At 38.0% G+C, this 20,433-nt stretch overlaps 1 protein-coding gene across 2 annotated transcripts in view; it reads right to left on the reverse strand.

The window, feature by feature from the left end:
- Window positions 1-20,038, reverse strand: part of MYOM1 (myomesin 1) — a 75,581-nt gene extending 55,543 nt beyond the window's left edge. Inside the window, exons 1-5 of one of the 2 annotated variants that reach the window (XM_017831332.1) lie at window positions 19,928-20,038; window positions 15,869-16,356; window positions 6,483-6,620; window positions 2,137-2,347; window positions 285-442 (exon numbers count right to left, since the gene is read on the reverse strand). In XM_017831332.1, the coding sequence (XP_017686821.1) occupies window positions 285-442; window positions 2,137-2,347; window positions 6,483-6,620; window positions 15,869-16,296 (935 nt within the window). In that variant the 5' untranslated portion in view covers window positions 16,297-16,356; window positions 19,928-20,038. The remainder of the gene's footprint in view (window positions 1-284; window positions 443-2,136; window positions 2,348-6,482; window positions 6,621-15,868; window positions 16,357-19,927) is intronic. The other variant, XM_017831325.1, reaches the window with a different exon arrangement.
- Window positions 20,039-20,433: the final 395 nt, after the last annotated feature.

Raw genomic sequence — 20,433 nt, forward strand, 5'->3', positions numbered from 1 at the left:
AAACTGCTATTTTTCCTTCATCATTGGACAGAAAGAATATCTCTACCAAATAAAGGAAAAAAATCTATGTACTCCTAGTGCTGTTATGCAAAGTACTATTTTGTCTTTTAATATTTTGCTCTTGTTTTGTACAAGGTAACTTGAAAGGTGTTTGACAGGACTGTCATTAGTACCTGACTTTTTTTTATTAAACTTATACTTTTCCAGAAAAATGATCAGATTCACTGAGATGACCTCAGATATTGGTTATCTGGTGACTTTCAGTGCCAGAGATACAAACTTACCAGGTAACACGGGGTGCCGGCCAGCCAGCCACAGAACAACGAAATACAACATTTTCCTTTTCCCAGATAGTGTGGGAACGAGGCTCAATGATAAACTCGGGAGCATGTAAGAGTTTATCTTGATTCAACTTTTTATGGAATGCCTGAGTCTCTTCTAGCTGGAAAAGAAAGATTTTATTATAAACTTGACTATAAAACTTGATTATAACAGCAGTTGGAAGTGCAAATTATTAATAAACACCAAAAAAAAAGCAATAACCCCTGTATTTTTTATTTAAAACTTCAGACAGACATACTTAATGTATTTCTCTCACCTTGACACAGCAAACAAAGTTTTCGTTTTCCAGAAGTTCTCCTTCCACAATAGCTTGGAAGATTTGATTTTACTGGGGGTTTTTCCTTAGAACTATTCTAAGTAGAATAATTTTCCACATTTATTTATTATTTTAAGTACAGAGTGAAATGTGATATGGGCCTGAAACTCAGATCTCTTCTATACTTTTGCTCTAAAGCAAGATTGTGTATCATAGATCACCTCTGACAGACCTACTCTCAAACCTTTCCTCATGATGGGATCTTTCCCAGGGTAACTAATATGCTATAAATCTTGCTTTCTGCAAACTAAATGATTTCTTTTCTGCCCTAACTTTCACCTATCTGGAGAATTAAAATTCCTGTATTGAGATTAATAAAAGAAGACAGATTTCATAATCCTCTCAGTCTTTTATAAACTGGACGATATCTCTTTTCCTTGGAATTTTTTCTCGATTCTGGACAGGTTCTATTTGTCCTCAACATTCATCAAACAGTCACTACTCATTATCATAGTTCCAACAGACTCCAACACAATTAAATAACTGCCCTTTATGTGTTAGTGATAATACTCTAGAATGGTATTTATTTTTGTACGACTGATGTTCAATTGACTGACTGACATTAAATTTCCCTCAGGTCCTGAAGTACTTCTACCTAGCCAGGCATTCCTCATTTATTTGATCTTTTCCTTCTATATGTAGTAATTTCCATTGGTTGTTATAAAATTTCACCTTCACTGTTTCTCAATTTTTGAGATGACTTTGAATTTTTATCTTGTCCTTCAAAGTGTTTACACCCTTTCCAACCTTATGTCATGAGGATATTTTATAACTATATCGCAAATTCTTCTGCTCAAAATAGTAATAAATTTGCTAAATAAAACATATTTGAACTTGATATGTTCTGCCAGTCTGGTCATAACATATTTATAAGTATGCTTTGAATATTATTTTTTAAAAAGCAGACAATAATGCATACAATTAGAGATTCAGTTCCAGATGTTCCTCCATAATTTACACATAACTTACCACAATTCACCCTAATGCTGCCCTAATTTACACTCTATAATTAGAACTCTGAGGTGAACACCATGGACAAGCTTGTTCTGAGGTTGTAAAGTCCAGAAATTACCAATCCACCTACTTATGGGCAAGATACATATATGACAGCTTTATTCTCTGCCCAGCAGCTGCCCCACCGTCTGGGTGAACGATGCTGTGCCATTTAACCAAGTGTGGGCATGACCAAAAAGCATACCCTGGTCCTCCACTCTGTCCTTTTCTCCCAGCACAACAGAAGTGTGCCTGGTGCCTATCTCAGGCACAGTGCCTCTTTCGTTATCCATCTGACACCCGGATAACAAGACTTGTAAGGAATTCAAAAGATTTCCTTTGAAAATACTTGGAGGTTTTTACTACTGTTATTGCAATTGCCCATGGAGTAAATCAGGCCCTGGTGTGCTAAGCACTTTACAAACACCAAACAAAAAAAGACCCACACTGTTTACAAGCCTAGATGTTCATTTCTACTCTTTTACCGTTTTTTTCATGGCCACACGTTCAGCAGACTCCCGGATCGCTACTTTCCTTGATTTTTTTTCATGATGCTCCTCTTCAGAAGTTGACTTGGCCACCTTGCTGACACTAACTCCTTCACCTGTGGCAAAAAGGTTCCTCTTGGCAACATATGCAGCACTTTCTTTAATTCTCTCTTCTTCAGTGTCTGTGATCCCGCTGATATTCACTTCTCTGAAAGAATTTTTAAAAAACAGAATTCCATTAGAAAATGATGAGAATATATTTCCTTTATACTTTCTATCAAATTAGCCACCTACAGTGGCCAACGCTCTTTTGTAACATATTTCTGCTACTACAGTCTCATATGTATTCAAAGCAGAAACATGGAAGGGTTCTGCAAAAAGACTATTTCACTATCTAAAGACATAACCATTTTCAGCACCTCTTCGTGTAACTACATCACACACATTTTCAGTTTAACCATTATCCTGCTGTGGTTTTGTATTTCCGTCACCATAAAGAGTAAGGTAAGGTACACCCACAGATCTTTAGTTATTGATTTATGGCTGGAGCATTCATAACAACACTACCAAAGGGGCAGGAGACAACTGAAGCTGTATAACGATGTCCTCACTTGTTGTTTGTACAAAACCCCCACATAACTGTATATAACAAAAAGTTCTCCTTGTTTGTAGAAAAGTCAGTCTTGTAATACTTTCAAGAAGGTGATTAAGGATTTTCTTGAAGCCTGCTCCTCAGACTTTTTACAGGGGTGAGACACAAAGAACAGTTACTCTCAACGGGTCTGGTCCTGTTTCCCCACTCATATGTGGATGTATCATTGCAGTCATATTGTTGTGATATCATCAGGACATTATAGCTGCTATAGTAGTGCATATACAATGAGAGTTCCTTGACTTAAGAAGAAGCATTAATATCCTTCTGCTGAATTTAGTTGTTTCAAGGCGACATTAGATGACACACTGAAATCAGGTTCTGTTTAAGTTCTTATTAAGTGCCATCTTGCAAACACTATAGAGACAGCAGCCTCGGTTTCCAGAATGCACTCAAGCATAGCCTCTCTATTTTATTGTAAAATGCTTACTACTACTACAAAGCAAAAATACTAGGAAGAATGATTTTTTCTGTTTTCTTTTAGATTGCCAACATTATGCACTTGAAAGCACATCTCAATAGTCGAGAAAATTTGGATTTAAACTCCCAATTAACTGTCCAGCCCCTTAGCTATGAAGTCAGTTTGGTGAGATGCAAAACAGCCAAGCAGTCGAATATGCTATAAACTTAATTACATTTAAAAATCGCTGACAAGACTAAAAACCTTACTTAACAGCACGGAGCTTTGACCTATGTCAAGCTCAGCTTCCTATGTTTCGGTCTGCATTAAGAAGATGATCCTTAAAGAATCAGTGAAATGATAGATTCCCTTCAAGTAGGCACATCATCTGCCCCTAAAACTATAATCTGAAGTAACAGGTATATATGGCCAAGATGTTTTAAAACAATTTTTAAAAATCAGTTTAATCAATATGAATATAACTATCTACATTCAGTTTAAATGAATCCATGGCATTTTTCTTCAAAGGTAAACTGATATTATTTCCTCCTTAATTACAGTAGTTAAGATTTCAGCAACTTCACGGTATGCACTGATTCCTCAAGGCATTGAACATCTTCTGGGAGCTGATGAATATCCTCAGACTAATATAGGACTCATCCTAGTCAACTGCAGTTGTGGTTCCCAGGTGTTTTTGATCAACAGTATTAAATATTTAGATTTTCTGATAATTTCTTCCTGTTATAATCTTCCCAGATCAAAGAAAAATGTGCTTCCTGAAATGATGAATGTACTAAGACAGCATATGGTAGTATTTAAGAATTAGTTCAGCAATCATATCTCAGGGGTTTTAGTTGAAAACACTTTTCAAGCAGACATAACAAGATCAAACTTCCATTTTGTGGCACACACAAAATATAATTTTAAGGGCATTTGCCATCTACAGTCCTTTGGCATAGACTTATTAGTGGTTGCAAATAGTTCCACAAGCCACACTCAATATTTTTAGCATCTATGGCATTAAATCAAGCTCTGAGCGTTTTACTGTCTAGAATGCTGCCTGGCTGTCCATAATTTTGTTTTGCAAGGATTAGCCCAAGTGTTTAAGAGGAACAGTTGTAAAAGTGAATAATCTGAGCAAAGGAGTTTTTTACAGCAGAACGTGAAGGTTCTGAAATAGAACTAAATAATGGAAATGGTGACACATCGCTGAAGGTCATCCAGCAGCATGGGCAAGAGCTCCAATGAACCCACAGAGAGCTGACCTTTATAAATAACTATTCCTTTTTAACAGCTATCTGCCCATGGGAAACAACACATCAATTTCACAGGGGAATTTGGGAATGACATATAACATGCACATGGTTCAGCGGCCTTCAGCTGTTATCTTTCAAACAAGAATAAATATCTGACAGGAATGTAGCACGCAACTTCCACAATCTTGGCACGTGGTCATGAGCATGATGACAACAGAAAAAAGCCTAAACCAGATACCATTTCATGCCATGTTGAGTTGGGCACCCTGAAAATCTCTTTTTAACATTTATTAAAAAAGTAAACAAACAAACTTTTTGGGTCATTTCAGTGGCAGAAAAGCACACACAGCTTTCTGAATTGCCATGTACAAAAAGTAAGATTGATAACAACAACATGAAGAAGAGAAGAAGAATAGTAACAATTATATAAGAATCTGACAGTATCTTTTAATGTAGGATCCCAAACTACTGCACAGACACAAATAAATGAAGTTACACACTATCACATTGAGTTAGATATTACCATATGCATTAAGAAAAAAAATTACAATAAAATAAAAGTATTTCTTAAGATTTTTTAAGATGTTAACATGATGTGCTAAGATCACAGGGGCCTGTAAAAAAGCAAAGTACTAATTATAAATTGTGTTTTTCAACTACTGTCCAACACTGTAAATTTTACCTTTGTAGACTTAAGATACAGTAAAAAGGGGGGATATTTGTGCTTGAGGGCATGGGAGACAGATGAGGAATCTACTGCTACATAACTATAAGCACCATGTGACATGCAAAAGTAGTGAGAAGCCTTGAGAATATGGAGAACATGTTATTACAAGTTTTGTTTAGACTATCACATAACTATTTATGTATTTCTATCACAAAAGATACAGAGGAAACTCCAGAGCAATTTTTTTAAAAGGCAACAGTGTGTTTCTTAATGTTGGTTGGATCAAAGAGCAGTGAATCCAACACAGGAATATACAAGGGATGAGACAAAAATTACTCTGAGTTAGTGGGAGGGAGTTAATAGAACCAAAACTGCTGGTCTCATCACAAAAGCATCATAAATGCTCAGAAGGCCAGAGCAATAATATCTTCCACTGACAAGTTGGAACTCAGTTTCACACAAAACCACAAGTTTGGATACAAAGCAAAAGCGCCATTGGGTGTTGACTAAGCAGTAGACAGAAAAGCACAGGCTCCTGGAAACAGCTTGGAAGGGTTCCATGAAAAATTCTGCTGTGCAGAGGAAAGACAAGTTGTAGGGAGGTTTCTGTTCAACTGCAAATAGGAAAAAAATTTTTCTCCTAGCCTCTAAGCAGGAACCAGTTTTCCACACCACACTCCAGTATGTATTAATCTGAAAAAGTGACTATGTTGGAAGTGTTGGACATACCTACTAAAATCACTATGCCATACCCCAAAAAGGGCAGGGGATCCTCCTTGCTCATGTTGGTTCTGGCTTCCACATAAAGTTCACATTCAGCTTTACTGAGAACACTGCTGCAGTAAGATGTATTACATCAGTAGTAACCAAACAAGAAATACCACCAATACGTGAGATCAGTATGAATAATTACAATGGATTTGAGAGGGTGTTTGGTTTCATTCCAGGTTTTCCCTTTGCCAGGACAAGACATTAGCACATTGTTTTGTTGTTTCTATGTTTAATGCTTGGTAAGAGACATTTGATTACAGAGCAAGTCTTCAAAACAAAAGAATAAGCTAAATAATGTGGACAACATGCTTGCCAAGTTCCCAATAAGTAGGGTTATAATTATATCTTCATTTCATAGGAAGTGGCCCTGACAATGTGTTCAAAACACAGTCCTGACACATAGGTTCATTTGTCCTGGCTCTGGATGATCAATGTCTGATTTTCTGCCAGTCAGTTGACTTCTCTCTGTCTTTTTATCACTCACGTGAAGTGCAAACTATCACCATGAGATCCATGAGTGTAAAAATAGATTAAAGGATTAGTTATTTTATAATTTGTTAATAAAAAGTCAGAAATAATATACAAAACAAAACATACCGTCCTGTGAATATGGGCACTGAATAGTCCATGGCTTCGTTCTCTTTGTCCTCAGATATCAAATTCTGTTTTGCTCTCTTTGCTTTGGGACTCATCTTATAGGATTGATCTTCAATCATTAAATTGGAGTTTTTCAGTCTGAAATAAAAATTATATTGTTAAATTGAGGAAAAAAACTGTTAAGAAGAACTCCAAAATACAATTAAAGTACTAAAATATGTTGTTGTCTTGCTTTATAAGCAAGAGTTTATAAATTTTTATAGCCATAGCTTCAGAGTTATTAAACACATAACCAAATGTACTTTTAACAAACTCATCATTACAAACATACCACTGATGCCCCTTGATAATAAATCTAATAGAGAAAATAAACTATATACCTGATAGAAATGAACATTTAATAGCTCTTGGTTTGGGGCTTGGAGAGTTCATATATCCAGTTTTGATAGATCCTGAAGTCACTGAGATTACTGAGTGATTCTGAAGAATGCATCTGAACTCATAACCTCTACATTTCCAAAATTTACAGTCCTGAAATTGTCTGGTTCTGAAACAAAATAGTGGTGTGCAAATATATCCAAAGTAATTATGCATTTAAGTTTCTCTGCAGAAATTGTACGGCAGAGTCACCAGTGTTGCCATTTCCACTGCTCTCCCAAACCACTCCAATCCAGTAGAAGTGAAGAGCTGAGTGAAGTAGCACCATTTAACATAGCACAGAGAAATGGAGAATGAGTGGAAAGGAAGAAGACCAAATCAGAGGGAAAGCCGCCCCCCTCACCAGCCTGGGCGGGATTCTGAGGACTGCGAAGCATATTTGAGGCAATCATTTTAGGTTCATTTTTGACATGGTTGCAACTTGTGTTAGCGAAGCTCCAAACACTTTCATTCTCCTTTCCCAAAGCAACACATATCTAACTCCCAGATCTATGGAATATGCTAATTAGTTGTCAGACTTTTATAAATCCCCAAAGTTTATTCATCTCTGTTGCAACATCACCACATTGATGGTCTGGACATTTTTCTACACAGCATAAGCTCACCACTTACATGTTCAGATACAGGAGCAGAATTAAGGCACAGAGTTTCTCAGAAAGGCTCGTTATCCCAGCCACGTACCACTATCAGGGATTGTCTTTCCTCCCTTACCCTGGATATCTTACACAGCATGCTGTACACATATAATCAATACTCATGCTAGCACTGGGTCCCTGAGAATGTTACACATGCATAATGTAGCATTACAGATATTATATCCTTGGGCTAATGTTTTCCTTAGGCTGTATCCCTGCAAAAGTGCCAAGATTCAGAGGTGTCTCCAACACAATAAAAGTGCTTAATTTCCCAAATATGTAGTAATAATCTATTCATTGAGATTGTGTGTAAGATCACGCTGGTCCAGTTTCATTCTCCCATCTTTATTTCCTTTGTTTCTTTGTGCCCATCCTTTTGCTCAGACTGAGTTCTCTCCCTACACAGTCCCTGCTAAATCAGTCTCCCATTCTCTAGTTCTCTTAATGTCTTTCCTAATGTAATTTTTTATCCTTCTCCATCTAGTTCCTTGCCTTAACGTCACATCCCCTCACACATCTGCTTTCCAGCCCTCATCTTTTTGCCCTGCCACTTCCAGCACTGTCAGCAAGAGTTTCCTTTGCTTTAGTTCCCATCTCATCAGGCCCAACCGTATTCAGCTTGCCTGGCATTGCAATGAGGCAGCTCCTCTCCTCTGTCTTCCCAACTACCAAAAAAAGCTTGATACAGGGGGTAAAAGCAACCACGCACTGATTCTCCTTCCTTCCTCCTCTTCCTGTGTCCTCGTTTCCATGTAAAGAAAAGCACAGCCAGTGAGGGTCTGTGGTACACACTACAGGACTGGGGCCAAGGCTTTTCCACATTAGGCACCGATGAGTCAGCCAAGGTTCAGATCACGTCTACGGTAGAGAGATGTTGTGGGGTCTGACACCAGGCACTGGTGGAAGGGTGTCCAAGAGAGGCAGATCCAGCTCTAGGGACAGAAATCCATGCAGAAAACACTTGGGCACAGTTCAGAGAGAGTACTATAAAAAGGATGTTGTGAAGCAGGATATGCAATGGCCTCACTCCTGGATTGGACAATGATGTGGTACAATCACTAGGGCAAACCACAAATGTATTGGGAGAACTCCTCATCAAATAAGTGATGTGAAACATCAAAGGCAAACTACTTCCATTACTTTTCATAATTGAACTATAGTCTGTAAGGAGCTGCAGTTCTTTACTTAGCAGATGACTTTTATTCCTGTCCTATTTTAAAATGGGACAAACCTGGAATTTTGACACTGACTGCCATCAGATTTCCTCGGGGCTTTAGGCTGGACCTTTTGGAAGACTACTTGATTCCTGGTTGTTTCTAGATCAAGAAGGAGAATGGTACTATTTGAACTTAAGTTAAAATGTCAAGAAGTTTCTATTTTCATAAAAGTAGTTGAAAAATGCAGTAAAACTTTCAGCTCAGGCATTTCCAGTGCTGTTAAATCCAGACTAGCACTTTGTTCCTAAAGGAGAGTTTGGCCTCACTGACAGTTTAGTTTTCATATACAGTCCAGATTATGCACTTGTGTAGGGAATTAATGGGGAGCATGCCATCACTTCCATCACTCCCTGCTGGCATTATGTTGATGCAATTCCTATATGATAGTGGGGATTTCCTATCTTTCACTTACAACACTCTAAGATTATTTGAAAAGGAAAGAATAAATTCCTATAGGCTGTCTTTGTTTGACAGTTGTATTTTTTACTTAAACAGTCCAAGTGATTGAAGTTGAATATCTCACCTTCATTTTTTTCTGCCTTCCACATCTCACTTTACAAAAATATCCCCTGAATCCTTCAGATTAATGCCAGAGATCTTTATCATAATGAAGCCTGAGAAACAGAAACGGAACTGGGACTTTTACTGAGGTATGATGACTAGGATAAAAACAGCATACATGCACAGCTGATTGCCACTCACTTCTGAGTTTGCTAAACAATGTCTCTTGATTGAGGAACTTTTACTGCAGCCACCTGATTATTTTCTAGGTTATTACTCCTGGATCCTTCATGCTGTGGCATCCCTTGGTCAGTTCTTGTGTATATGTTCTCAGGAACAGAAAATCACCTTTCTAGATGTCTTTTCCTCTCTTCTTCTTTCCCTGGAACTGGCAGCTGAAGCAAGAGTTCTTGTGCTGTCTCCTAAGAGCAATACTTTGGAGTGGTACAGGAGAGAGAGCACTCAGCTATCCAAAGTGCATATAATAATTGTGAGCTGAATAATGGATCCATGTGGATCCTCTAATTATCTGCTATTCTCTGATTAATAACACAACACTCCAATCAATTTCCTTCAGTCATTTGTTCTTCCAGAAAGTTGATCTGGACTAAGGAAGACACTGCTGAGAAGTGTTCCATTGAATATTGCTGGTGGTGCTTTTAGACCAGTTTCCAGTTCCTGGTCAAGAACGGATAAAAAGAAAGTTAATGGAGAGTAAAATCTCTTGATAAAACCTTTTGGTTTCAAGTAAAGACCTAGGGACATCCTGAGCCAGAGGTTGTTACATCCTGGCTGTAGCAGTGAGCTTACAATTTTGTATATGAAAGTGGCACTTTCTTTTGAACCTGTTTTTATCTGCCACTTTATAATCTCTTCTGTGCTTACATGCCACACTGGGTGAAAAATTTTCTTTCTTCACTCTCTGCACGTCTATCACATCACATCACTCATTAACATCACTTGCACACGTTCGTCTCTTTTCCAAGGTAAGAGTCCCAGGGTCTTACCTTCCCCCAACAGAAAACATTCCACACCTCCTCCTACCCTCTTTGCAGATATCTGATCCTTTTCTAGTTTCAGACTGTACATTTTGAGATGAAATGATCAGAACTGCACCTGGTATTTCAACTACCATCATACCTTGGATTAATACACTGGCACAATATGCTTTCTGGTTTATTTTCGCTTTCTTTCACAGCTCTTCCTAAATCTCTAATTGCTCCATGACCACACCAGAGCACCCAGCTGGTGTTTTCAGAGATCTTCAGAGTAATTCTAAAATCTTCTTTAGAATTGCACTGCATAAGCCATGAGCTGAGATAAATAAATTTGAAGCAGCAGAAAATGTTTCTCCTTTCCAAATCCTGTCATTTGCTTTTGATCAGGCAGAGCTATAGGAAGGTTAGTAGAAATGCATATTCAAATGGAGCTCTTTAGATGGGAAAACAGATTAAATGCTATTCTATCATGAGGTTTATTTCCCTGTTTACCTTTTGTATTATTACTATTTCCTACTGTACAACACAAAACCCAAATCCTGTCTACAACCATTATTTAGGTGGCCCAAAGGAGGACTCTGCTTTCTTGAACCAGATTCTAAAATCTTGCCCTTTATTTTAAAATGTTCCAACCTTTTACCTGATATGTGGAACAGAATCTCCCTGGAGGAGAAGGAGCAGGGTATCAGCGTTCTCTAGTTTCATAGGGAGGAACAGTACCATGACCTTTTAACATCTTTCAGCCTCATTTGATATGCCTAGCTAGCATATGTATATTTATTTCCAGGTCAGGTACTATCTGTATTGCCTTATCAAGGTTGGTGGTCCAAGCCTACTGTCCTCATTTCTTGGTGTTTTTTCAGCATGTTAAAATATCAATGCCAGCATTTTTCTACTTTCTCAGTAGAGTCACTGAGTTGTAAATGCTAAAGTCACAGGTACTGTTCTGCAGAGATGCAAAAAACAGATGCTATTAGCTTTTCCCCCCTAGTCCAACAGAGAAACTAAAGACAACAACATTATGCAGGGCTTCTGAAACTCCCAAACAGAGGTTTTGTTTTGATTTCTTATTCTCAGACAGAGATTATGTTATCACTGTCCTTGTTTCTGTGCATGAAGAGACAGAGTTCCCTCCCTGCACAAAGAGAGTCTGCACCCAGCGAAGGTAGAAATTGTCTGCCAGAATGCTCCCAGAGCATGCTGCCAGAATGTGTTCTGGGAGCAGGCCACAACACCCTATTCCTTAGTTATTTCAGTCCTGCATGAAAAGGCACATGTAAGCTCTTTTACACCACTACAAAATTGTGTCCTCAGCATGCTTTTGTTACATCTCTCTCTCACTTTATTCCAACAGCATAAAGAAATGGTGGCACCCACAATGTCTGTACCAGCTGTAGCTGCTGGATGAGGTCCATTAGCCAAGAGGCATTTTCCAGGCTGTCTTTCTAGCAGATACTTCTTTCCTAATACTTTGTATTTTAATTTACTCACTTTACAGAGGAGATAGTGGATTGACAAACCCAGTTACAAGAAGGAAAAAAAAATAGGATTTTCTGAGAAGAGCTCTTTAAAGGCAGCCTTTAAAAATGAGAGATCCACTCCGGTGGCTATATTAATTTTAAGTTGTTGACAGATTTGTCACAAGTCCAGGCAATATTGCTGGCAATAATCATTCTGTTCCCTAACACAGCTTCCACAACAATTTTATTTGAAGGGGAATTTTTTCCACATAGCAGGTCTCATTAAAATAAATTCCATGCTTGACTATGACGTCTGGAAGCCGCCTTCTTAACCCTCACCTATAATAAACCAAAGGATGAGCAGTGCCAAGATCGTGGTCCTCTCATGTTTCTGAAAGTCTATTATTTACCCAGCCCTGTCATGATCCTGGTTACAATATTGCTCAGAAGAACATTTACTCTCACTGTCTGGCAGTCTAATTAATTGTAAGTTAGTATGGCATCTCTCTGCTGTCTGGTTGGTTTACTTGAATTACACCACCTCTTCTTTGCCGTTTTATTTGACCTGCAAAATACATGCAAATGTCTGAGCCACACCGGTAACTTCTGTTTTCCCTCTAAGCAAGTGTTTGGCCCTTTTGGTGGTAGATAATCTGTCTGTGACACAATGGGATTTTCTGATGTTGCTAGACAGAAAAATAACACATGGAAAAGCAGTGAAAGATCGAGCAAAGGCAGATGACTGAGCTTCCCAAAAAAGAGGTAAACGAGTTTAATCCAGAAATCCTGTTTGACAGGCCTGTAGTGCTATAAGCAGCTTTTGCAGATCTGACTCAAAGCTTCTCAGAAACACATGGAGGATGGAGCGTTGCTGTTGAAGGTTTTCCCACAGGAGCCAACCTGCCCATGCTGGCATCCCCTGAGGACTGGATAGGGAAGAAGATGGATGGCCACAATATTGGATTAAGCAAGAGAGCTGCCACCCCTCACCTGCATAGATGTTGCCCACACCTCAGGGGAAGCAGCACACTCCCCTTCTCCTGCCTCTACTGAAGCCAAAGAAGCAGTGTGTAGCTACAAGCAGCCCTGGGAGCTGGTGAGGAGGGCTGGGTGTGAAGGGGCAATCTTTACACAGTGAGAAGCACTTTCTTATAGGAAAGGGTTTTGCAGTTTTGCAAACTGTAATCAGCAAAGCTGCAAGATTGCATACTTGCTCTTGCTTTTGCCAGTTTTCATTTTTGTCCTTTTACTTCTTCAAGCTGTCATGGTGTGAAAAAGACTTGAAATGTGGGGGAGGAGAGTCTACTTGCACACGGAGATTTTTTTGTCCTCATGAGAAAGCAAGCTGTGGCTCCTTCAAGCTGTCTATGTCCATGCTCTGGGCATGTTTTCCACTCAAGTGGGACCTCAACGTCAGAGAACTGGGTCCAGATCAAGGTCTTGCAGGTTACCTAGTCCCTAGTCCTTCTCCACTATTTTCCCTGTGATAAAATCCTCACACAGCACAATCTGCACATCAACACTGTTGCTTCATGAACACTCTTCTGTACGGTGACTACAGAAAAGGATGCAACTCAGATTTTGCAAAAATACTAAAGTATAGCAGAGGCTACTTTATATCAAAATAAGAAGTGACCTGAATAAAAGCTTAGTATTTGAATTTTCCTGTTGGGCTTGTTGGTGTTTATCCACAAAACTGTATCCATTATACATAAATGTATATTTGACATTACTATCTAGTGATACTCAATAATCAATTGTTAGCTGAAAAATTTTGCCTGGATTTGGATTCATGCGTCTATTCTTGTTTCAAATGAACATCACTTGAGGTCATTTAGATATTTATATTCAAGGCCCCTTCTACTTCTTAAAAATTGAAAAAATTTGAAGACCCATTTCCTTTTTATTGTTTTCTTTTTTTTTTCCTGCACCATTACTTTCATAGAGGTGAAAACAGAAAGTTTTTCATTTGCCCAATTTATTTTAGTAAAACTTTTTGTCTCCACGTTACCTCTTGAAGTGCTTTAGGCCATCTGGGGAAGACAGCACAAACTTGGAAAGAGTTACTTCAAATTGGCACTACATTTAACTGTAGAGTCACATTGTTCCACTTTACCTCTTGCAAATTGCAGAAAAATGGGCTGCAAAAACAAAATAAATACTAACATAAAGGCGATATTAACCATAAAACCATATTAAATATTGAGATTTTCATTCAGAAATATATCCTCTCAAATGTTAATTANTGAGAAGGTCATGCTGGGTACGTTTGTTTCACAACTTCAGGTTCCATTTTTCTGATCTTTCCCCACAGTGGCCTCCAAGAGAGATTTGAATCACAGGTGTCTAATCCCTAAAGCCCTCATCTTACATAGCAGTATTGTGTTTCTCAAGCCTCCAACACAATGACAGGACCACAGAAAAGAAAAAGAAGTTACAGCTGAGACATTCTTATCTCTGATTACCAGGATAGCATATGAAACTACTGGCAAGTTTTGTACTATGGAGTACTATATGTGCAAATATACTATTTTAAACCAAAAGCTATTATCTTGAACAAAACCTAAGGAAACCTGGAAATGTTGCAAGTTCTCTCCCAATCAAGCAATTTCATTTCTTTTAATGTTACTTTGCTGACATTAGAGTTCTTCTTATTAAAAATATACAGGTTTCAGAAGACACTCATATGACAACTGAAGTGCTTGTAACTGGGACTGAGAAAGCTTTTTTTAATAATAATTTTTTACAACTTCAAGTAATGTTTCTATTTTTTACGGGAATCTTCTGAATCTTTTTTTTTATGGGAATCTTTTCTGAATCTTTTCTGAATTTTTTTTATGGGAATCTTTTCAAGAAGGAGGCTTTGGGTTAGGGACAGCAACAGAGCACAGACATAACTGCATCACTGAAGAAATTTGGGATATTTTGCCCTACGCAACTCTCTTTGGAAGCATAACTCTCAGTCTCAGCACCTCCAGTTTGCTTCCCTTCACCAGCAGATTATAAATGAGGTTCTCACTGCTTCACTAAGTGGTTAATTATCTGCACAAGTGAAATTGTTTCAACAGCAAAGACTGGATATTACCCAGCCTGAGACAGTCAGCTGTAGAATCATAGAATCATTAAGACTCTAAGATCATCAAGTCCAACCATTAACCCAGCATTGCCAAGCACACCACTAAACCATGAACCTAAGTGCCAGCTCCACATGTTTTTTGAACATTTTCAAGGATGATGATTCCACTACTTCCCTGGGCAGTCTGGTTGACAAGTCTTGATCAGTTCTTCTAACGATACTCTAAATTTTATATTAATATAACAGCAAGCAGATGTTTTGGGCTATAATTTGTTGATCATTTCCTTTGTTGCTAACAGCTGTTCTAATCTTACTTTAATACTCTCCTAATTTCTGTAAATCTCTGAGATATATGCATACAAATAATATAAGGCTACTATATCAAAAATGTTCTGCTAATGTAATTGCTTAAGCAATATTTATAATCTTAAATAAGCAGAAAAACATGGCAGCTAAGCATAGCTGCTCTTCTCATGGAAGATGGACACTTCAGGATATTCCTGCTTTGGAAATAGTATGCCTCAACCAATATACAGTGTGTAAATTTCAATTTCTTGAATCACTCAGCATAAAAGTGAAATCGTTAGAGCAAAGAAGAATTAATGATATATGGACAGGTCAGCTCAAACTTGCATGAACAGCTTTGAGTTCTTTTACTGCTTCATCCTGGTCAGGTAAGAGATAGCTTCAACCCAAAAGCTGTCTCAACTCTTCATATTAAATTCAGCTGTTCTAATATGGCTAAACAACTTGGAAGGAGAGGTGGCTCAGGCCTAATCATTTTGGAACGTGAATATGTCATTATTCAGCCACACCAGCATTGCCAGTGCTCTTATTATGCCAGTCCAACCATCACACATGAATTAGTCCAACAAACTAAGCTGACCACAGTCTTTGCCATTCCCAAAGCCAAACAAAAGACACCACACCAGGAAAACGCATTAACATTGAGCTACAGGGACAATTTATGTGGAAGAGGAGTAGAGTTTGCCATTGATTTCAATGGGAGTTGGTTGGACATTTTTGTACTGGAACACTGTTTCAAAGATGGATCTACTTACCCTAAACTGTAGGCTTCAGATCCCAGCCTGTAGGCTGCAGCCAGCTTGTTGATGGATTCAGATGCATGGCTGTAGGCAGCTGAGCTCCTGCTGAGGGATTCGGAGTCAAGACTGTAGGCAGCAGATCTTTTGCTTTGTGCAGCAGAGTGATCATAGGCTGTGGATCCATAGCTGTAGGCTGCCGACTCCAGGTCGTAGGCTGAGGAGCCATGACTGTATGCTGCTGAGGAGTCGAGGCTGAAGCCTGCTGCAGAGGCATGGCGATAGGCTGCAGAGCCCCTGGCATAAGCTGTGGATCCTTGAGCATAGACAGCAGCTTTACTCTTTGTTTCCTTTTGGTACTGGCTTACAGTGGATGTCAGTGCTTTATGGCGGTACGCACGGTCATAGTGCTCGTGGTGTCTTTGGTAGAAAGGTAAAGACATCATGGGTGTCTGCTAATTTTGCTTTTCACTGCACACTCTTAATGTTAATAAACAGGATAGTGTCTGAAAAAGAACAGATCAAACATGAGGACTATTGTCAAGGAAACTCCTGAGTGGCATACAAAGAATACGTAACTTCGTACGAACTAACACGGTTTGTAAAATCAACTGCAATGAATTCAGGGTTATCTTTTTATGAGGTGACCAACTTTCAGATAGATTCATCTTTAAATTTCAAGATGCTCATATATCATCCATCATGACCAGAAACCTTTACACTAATATGTCCCTTCATTTGTAGTTGGCCTTCCTGTTACTGCCAACTATTCAAGTTTTACGTGCTTAACTTCTCCACTCATTACTGCAAACTAATGAAACTTTGTGTGCCTGGCTTCTTCAGAGATAGTGTAAATAATTTTGTTCAATTACAATAGAGTAATAAATTATTTTAAAGCCGTGAGCAATTCCAACAAGGTTACATAGGCTGAAATAAAAAATATATGAACATTTCATTATTTTAATCCAATTTTCAGATTCAATTTAATATTCCATTTAGTATTTTAACAATGAATAAAAACATTAAGATTGAGAAGGCTGTCAGTTTTCCTGTAAATGTGCATATTACATTGCTTATTGTGTATGTAATACTAGCGTTCAATTTAAAAGGGTTTATCATACCTTTACAGTTTAATCAGAGATACAATCTATATGCAGTGGGTAAAATAATATCATGCTCCTTAATCCAAATGAACCCTTTTTTTAACCTAGAATGTCGTGTTCAAGATTGTCAAGAAACTTCCTCCATAAAATAGCCCCATCTAAGTTTCAGTTTGCACAGTCATCAGTGGATTGTCTTGCAGTTACTTGAACTAGGAAATTTGATCAGGTGAGAGGTAGTTCCCCTCTCAAAATGGGATGAAGGTTGAGTGCAGAAAGGATTTCCCTTGTTTGTTTATTTTTAAGCTGTCAATTCAGACTCTATTTTGCATTTGTTTTATTTTGCTGTTGTTAAAACTGACTTTTTCTTATTTGACATGCAAGCTTGCCTCTACTAATCCACATGATAACCTTTCTGTCTCTTCTCTTTAGGCTTACAACATGTCTAGGAGTATCCCTGAAAAGATACTTGATTATTAATAGAGATGAGCTACAATGAGGAATGTTTAGAATGATTTTAAAAAGATCCAAAAACAATGGTGAGAGGTGTTTGTTATTGGGTGTTTAAATATCCATCACAACAATAAGAGACTTGTTCTGCTTCTTTTTTAATTCATCCTAATTAAAAAACAATCTAATTTTTTTACATAAAATACACTTACAGAACTGGAGAGCAACCATGACTTCATGAAAATCAAGATATTTGAGTGGGCCTGTCCTGTGCAGGGCCAGGAGCTGGACTTTTATGATCCTTATGGGTGCCTTGCAGCTCAGAATATTCTGTGATTCTGTGGGGTTTTTTCCCTATGGTTTTTATGCTTCCTATATTTCAGTCCTTGTCTTTTTCTTTAGTATTTGGTTCTGACAGCAAGTCAAGAAACTGCAAACTATTTTCTTTAATAACTGATAAGGTACTCACCCTAACCAAGATAAATTATGAAAAATCAAAACCAAAAAAACCCAAGCAACCAGTCAAAAAACAACAAAGAGGAAAACTTGCAGGGTCTCTCAAGGGAGATGTTCTTTGTAGGATAACAGAGTAGATAATTTGTTTGCAGAAGGTCAAAAAGTGAGAAACTCATTTCAGAAGTCTTTAGGTAAAAGAAATTGATGATATCCTCATCACAGTGAAACAGTGACTTCAAGGAGACCAGTTTATGCATTTACTTTATTTTTATCTAAGGAATAGGGAGGAATGGGAAAGCTCATTGTTCTCTATGGTAAAAAATTATGTTCCTCTTTAATTCCCTTATTCCTCGTGCTATCTATTTTTTCATGTCAGTCTAAAAGAACACAATTATTCTGTCTAGTATCATTGTTTCTAATACTTGTCAATAGTTTGTGTTGCTATTTATTTCACTTTGTTAACTACCAGTAGAATATAATTTCTCTTATTTTTCCTAGTTTCAGAAGATTTATTTTTCTTCATTTTTCTTCATTGCTTTCTCTCCCAGATCTGGTGAGCTGGGTTTAGGATTTGCAAGTCGTGGTGATCTCTGCTGAGCAATGTTAAGGCGTATGGATTAGTATTGTCTTGCATGCTGAAAGGGAAACGAACATGAGAACATCCTGTTTTCCTTATGCAGAGTACCACAGTTGTCTCCTTTTGTCTTCACCAGCTTTATTTGCAGCGTTGGCTGGATTCATCACACATACAACAGGCACAATGCTAAAGCCATTCAGTCCTGTTGCTCAGGGATTCCCACAAACCTTTCAGGCTTCGAAGGAAGGAAGGTGATCTAAAACCACAAAGCTCTGCATTTGTTGCCCTTTAAGAAGTTAAATGAGGCACTTCATCTACATCTTATCAAAAGAACAGGCTAACACGTACAAAGAAAACCTTTTTCTTTCAAACTTATAAGGTCTGGACTTCACTGTCCTAAGGATTAAGAGTCTATGATAGGAATAAGAACTAAGGCAGTAAGGCAGGAGCTGAGCACAAAGTCATCTTTCCTGGTTCAAATCAAAGATCGATACTGACTCACATTTTATAAGAGGAAACTCCTTTTATAGGTATTTTATCACACTATGAGTAATGTTTTATATTTCTTCTGAAACATCAAGAATTGCTCATAGGTCAGAATAAGTTGGTGACACCAGTCTGATCAGAGTGACACTATCAGAGATGACAAAAACTCAGACCCTTCTAAGAACTTTGCTCCTATTTGGAGCACTGTGTGATTATCAGATTGACTCTCATCTCTCAAGTTTTATAAAATCCATGCTACCTACACCCACTTTGACTGTGTCCATTAACCAGGCCCCTTCAGTGTGACGGTAGCACTTCCTTTCAAGATCTGTGTAGCATTTCATATCTGCAGAGCTTTGCCTACAGATTTTAGTGGCCATAGTTAGGTGAATATGCAGTTTTTGGAGCTACATGTTAGCAGCTATTCAATTGAATTTTTAAAATGACTACTGAGCAGACAGACAGTTCTGTACTTGTCTGTAGGTCATAGCAACACACTAAAGGAAGTGATTTTACTTGTCTTAACCTATTGCACTGTTTGCCAGTCTATGTAATTCTTTAAGGATCTACTCCACAAATCAATGAAATAGTGAAATAGATTAAAAAAAAGAAAACAACTCTGCTAAGAAGGAAAAAAAAAAACATTTCCTTCATCTCAGTCAATGGCTTTAAAATCACAAGACATCCTATGCAACTAGAAAATATTTAGGTTATTTACACATTTTGTAAACCCAAAGGAGGTTACATGACAAACTCCTCCTGTATCTCAGTAAGCCATGCTTCATTTGAGAGTACTGTGACAGTATACAATAATAGCTGAGTGATAATAAAAAAGCTTTTGCACTACTTTGGTTTTTTTCACAGCTGAATCCTCAGATGTTTTCAGTTCATATCCACAAGTCCCTCAAATAACTGCTGAGTTTAGAAGAATAAAGGGAGCCTGCCATTACAGATTCAGATTAAAAATAATTGAACACATAAAGCCTTCTGGCATAAAGAAACACTTACCAGGACCCAAATGAATGGCAGCAAATGAAATAGCTCTCAAGTGGTGAATAGCACAAAAATACAGCAACAATGAAGCCAGCAAAGAAAGAGGTAGTTAGGATGAGGGGTAAGGACTAGACTTCAAGGTCCAGAACAAAAATAATGCCTGCAGTCAGTGGAATGTCAGAGCCCCAGTCCATACCTTTTATGGCCAGGGGGATGCTATAAATATAACATCGAAGAGGGAGAGAGACAGAGACAGATACCGATACCCTGTACTATCTCTGTGCAAAGACATGATGACAGCAGCTTCAAACTGAGAGTTCTCCCTTTAAAGTATCTTCACTAAATTCTGTATAAAAACAGCATTCCAATTCAAAATTATTTCTAGGAACGTTTTTCCTTACTTAAATCAGATTTAGGAGAACAAAAAAAAATATTGTGTCATGAGTCAGAAACTAAGGAAGACCAGTCCCTGTATTGACCTTGCCATGGTACAAGAATGTGAATATTTTATGGGTTCCATT

Source organism: Lepidothrix coronata, unplaced genomic scaffold (assembly GCF_001604755.1).
Source record: "Lepidothrix coronata isolate B3197 unplaced genomic scaffold, Lepidothrix_coronata-1.0 Scaffold6, whole genome shotgun sequence".
NCBI classification, from domain to species: domain Eukaryota; kingdom Metazoa; phylum Chordata; class Aves; order Passeriformes; family Pipridae; genus Lepidothrix; species Lepidothrix coronata.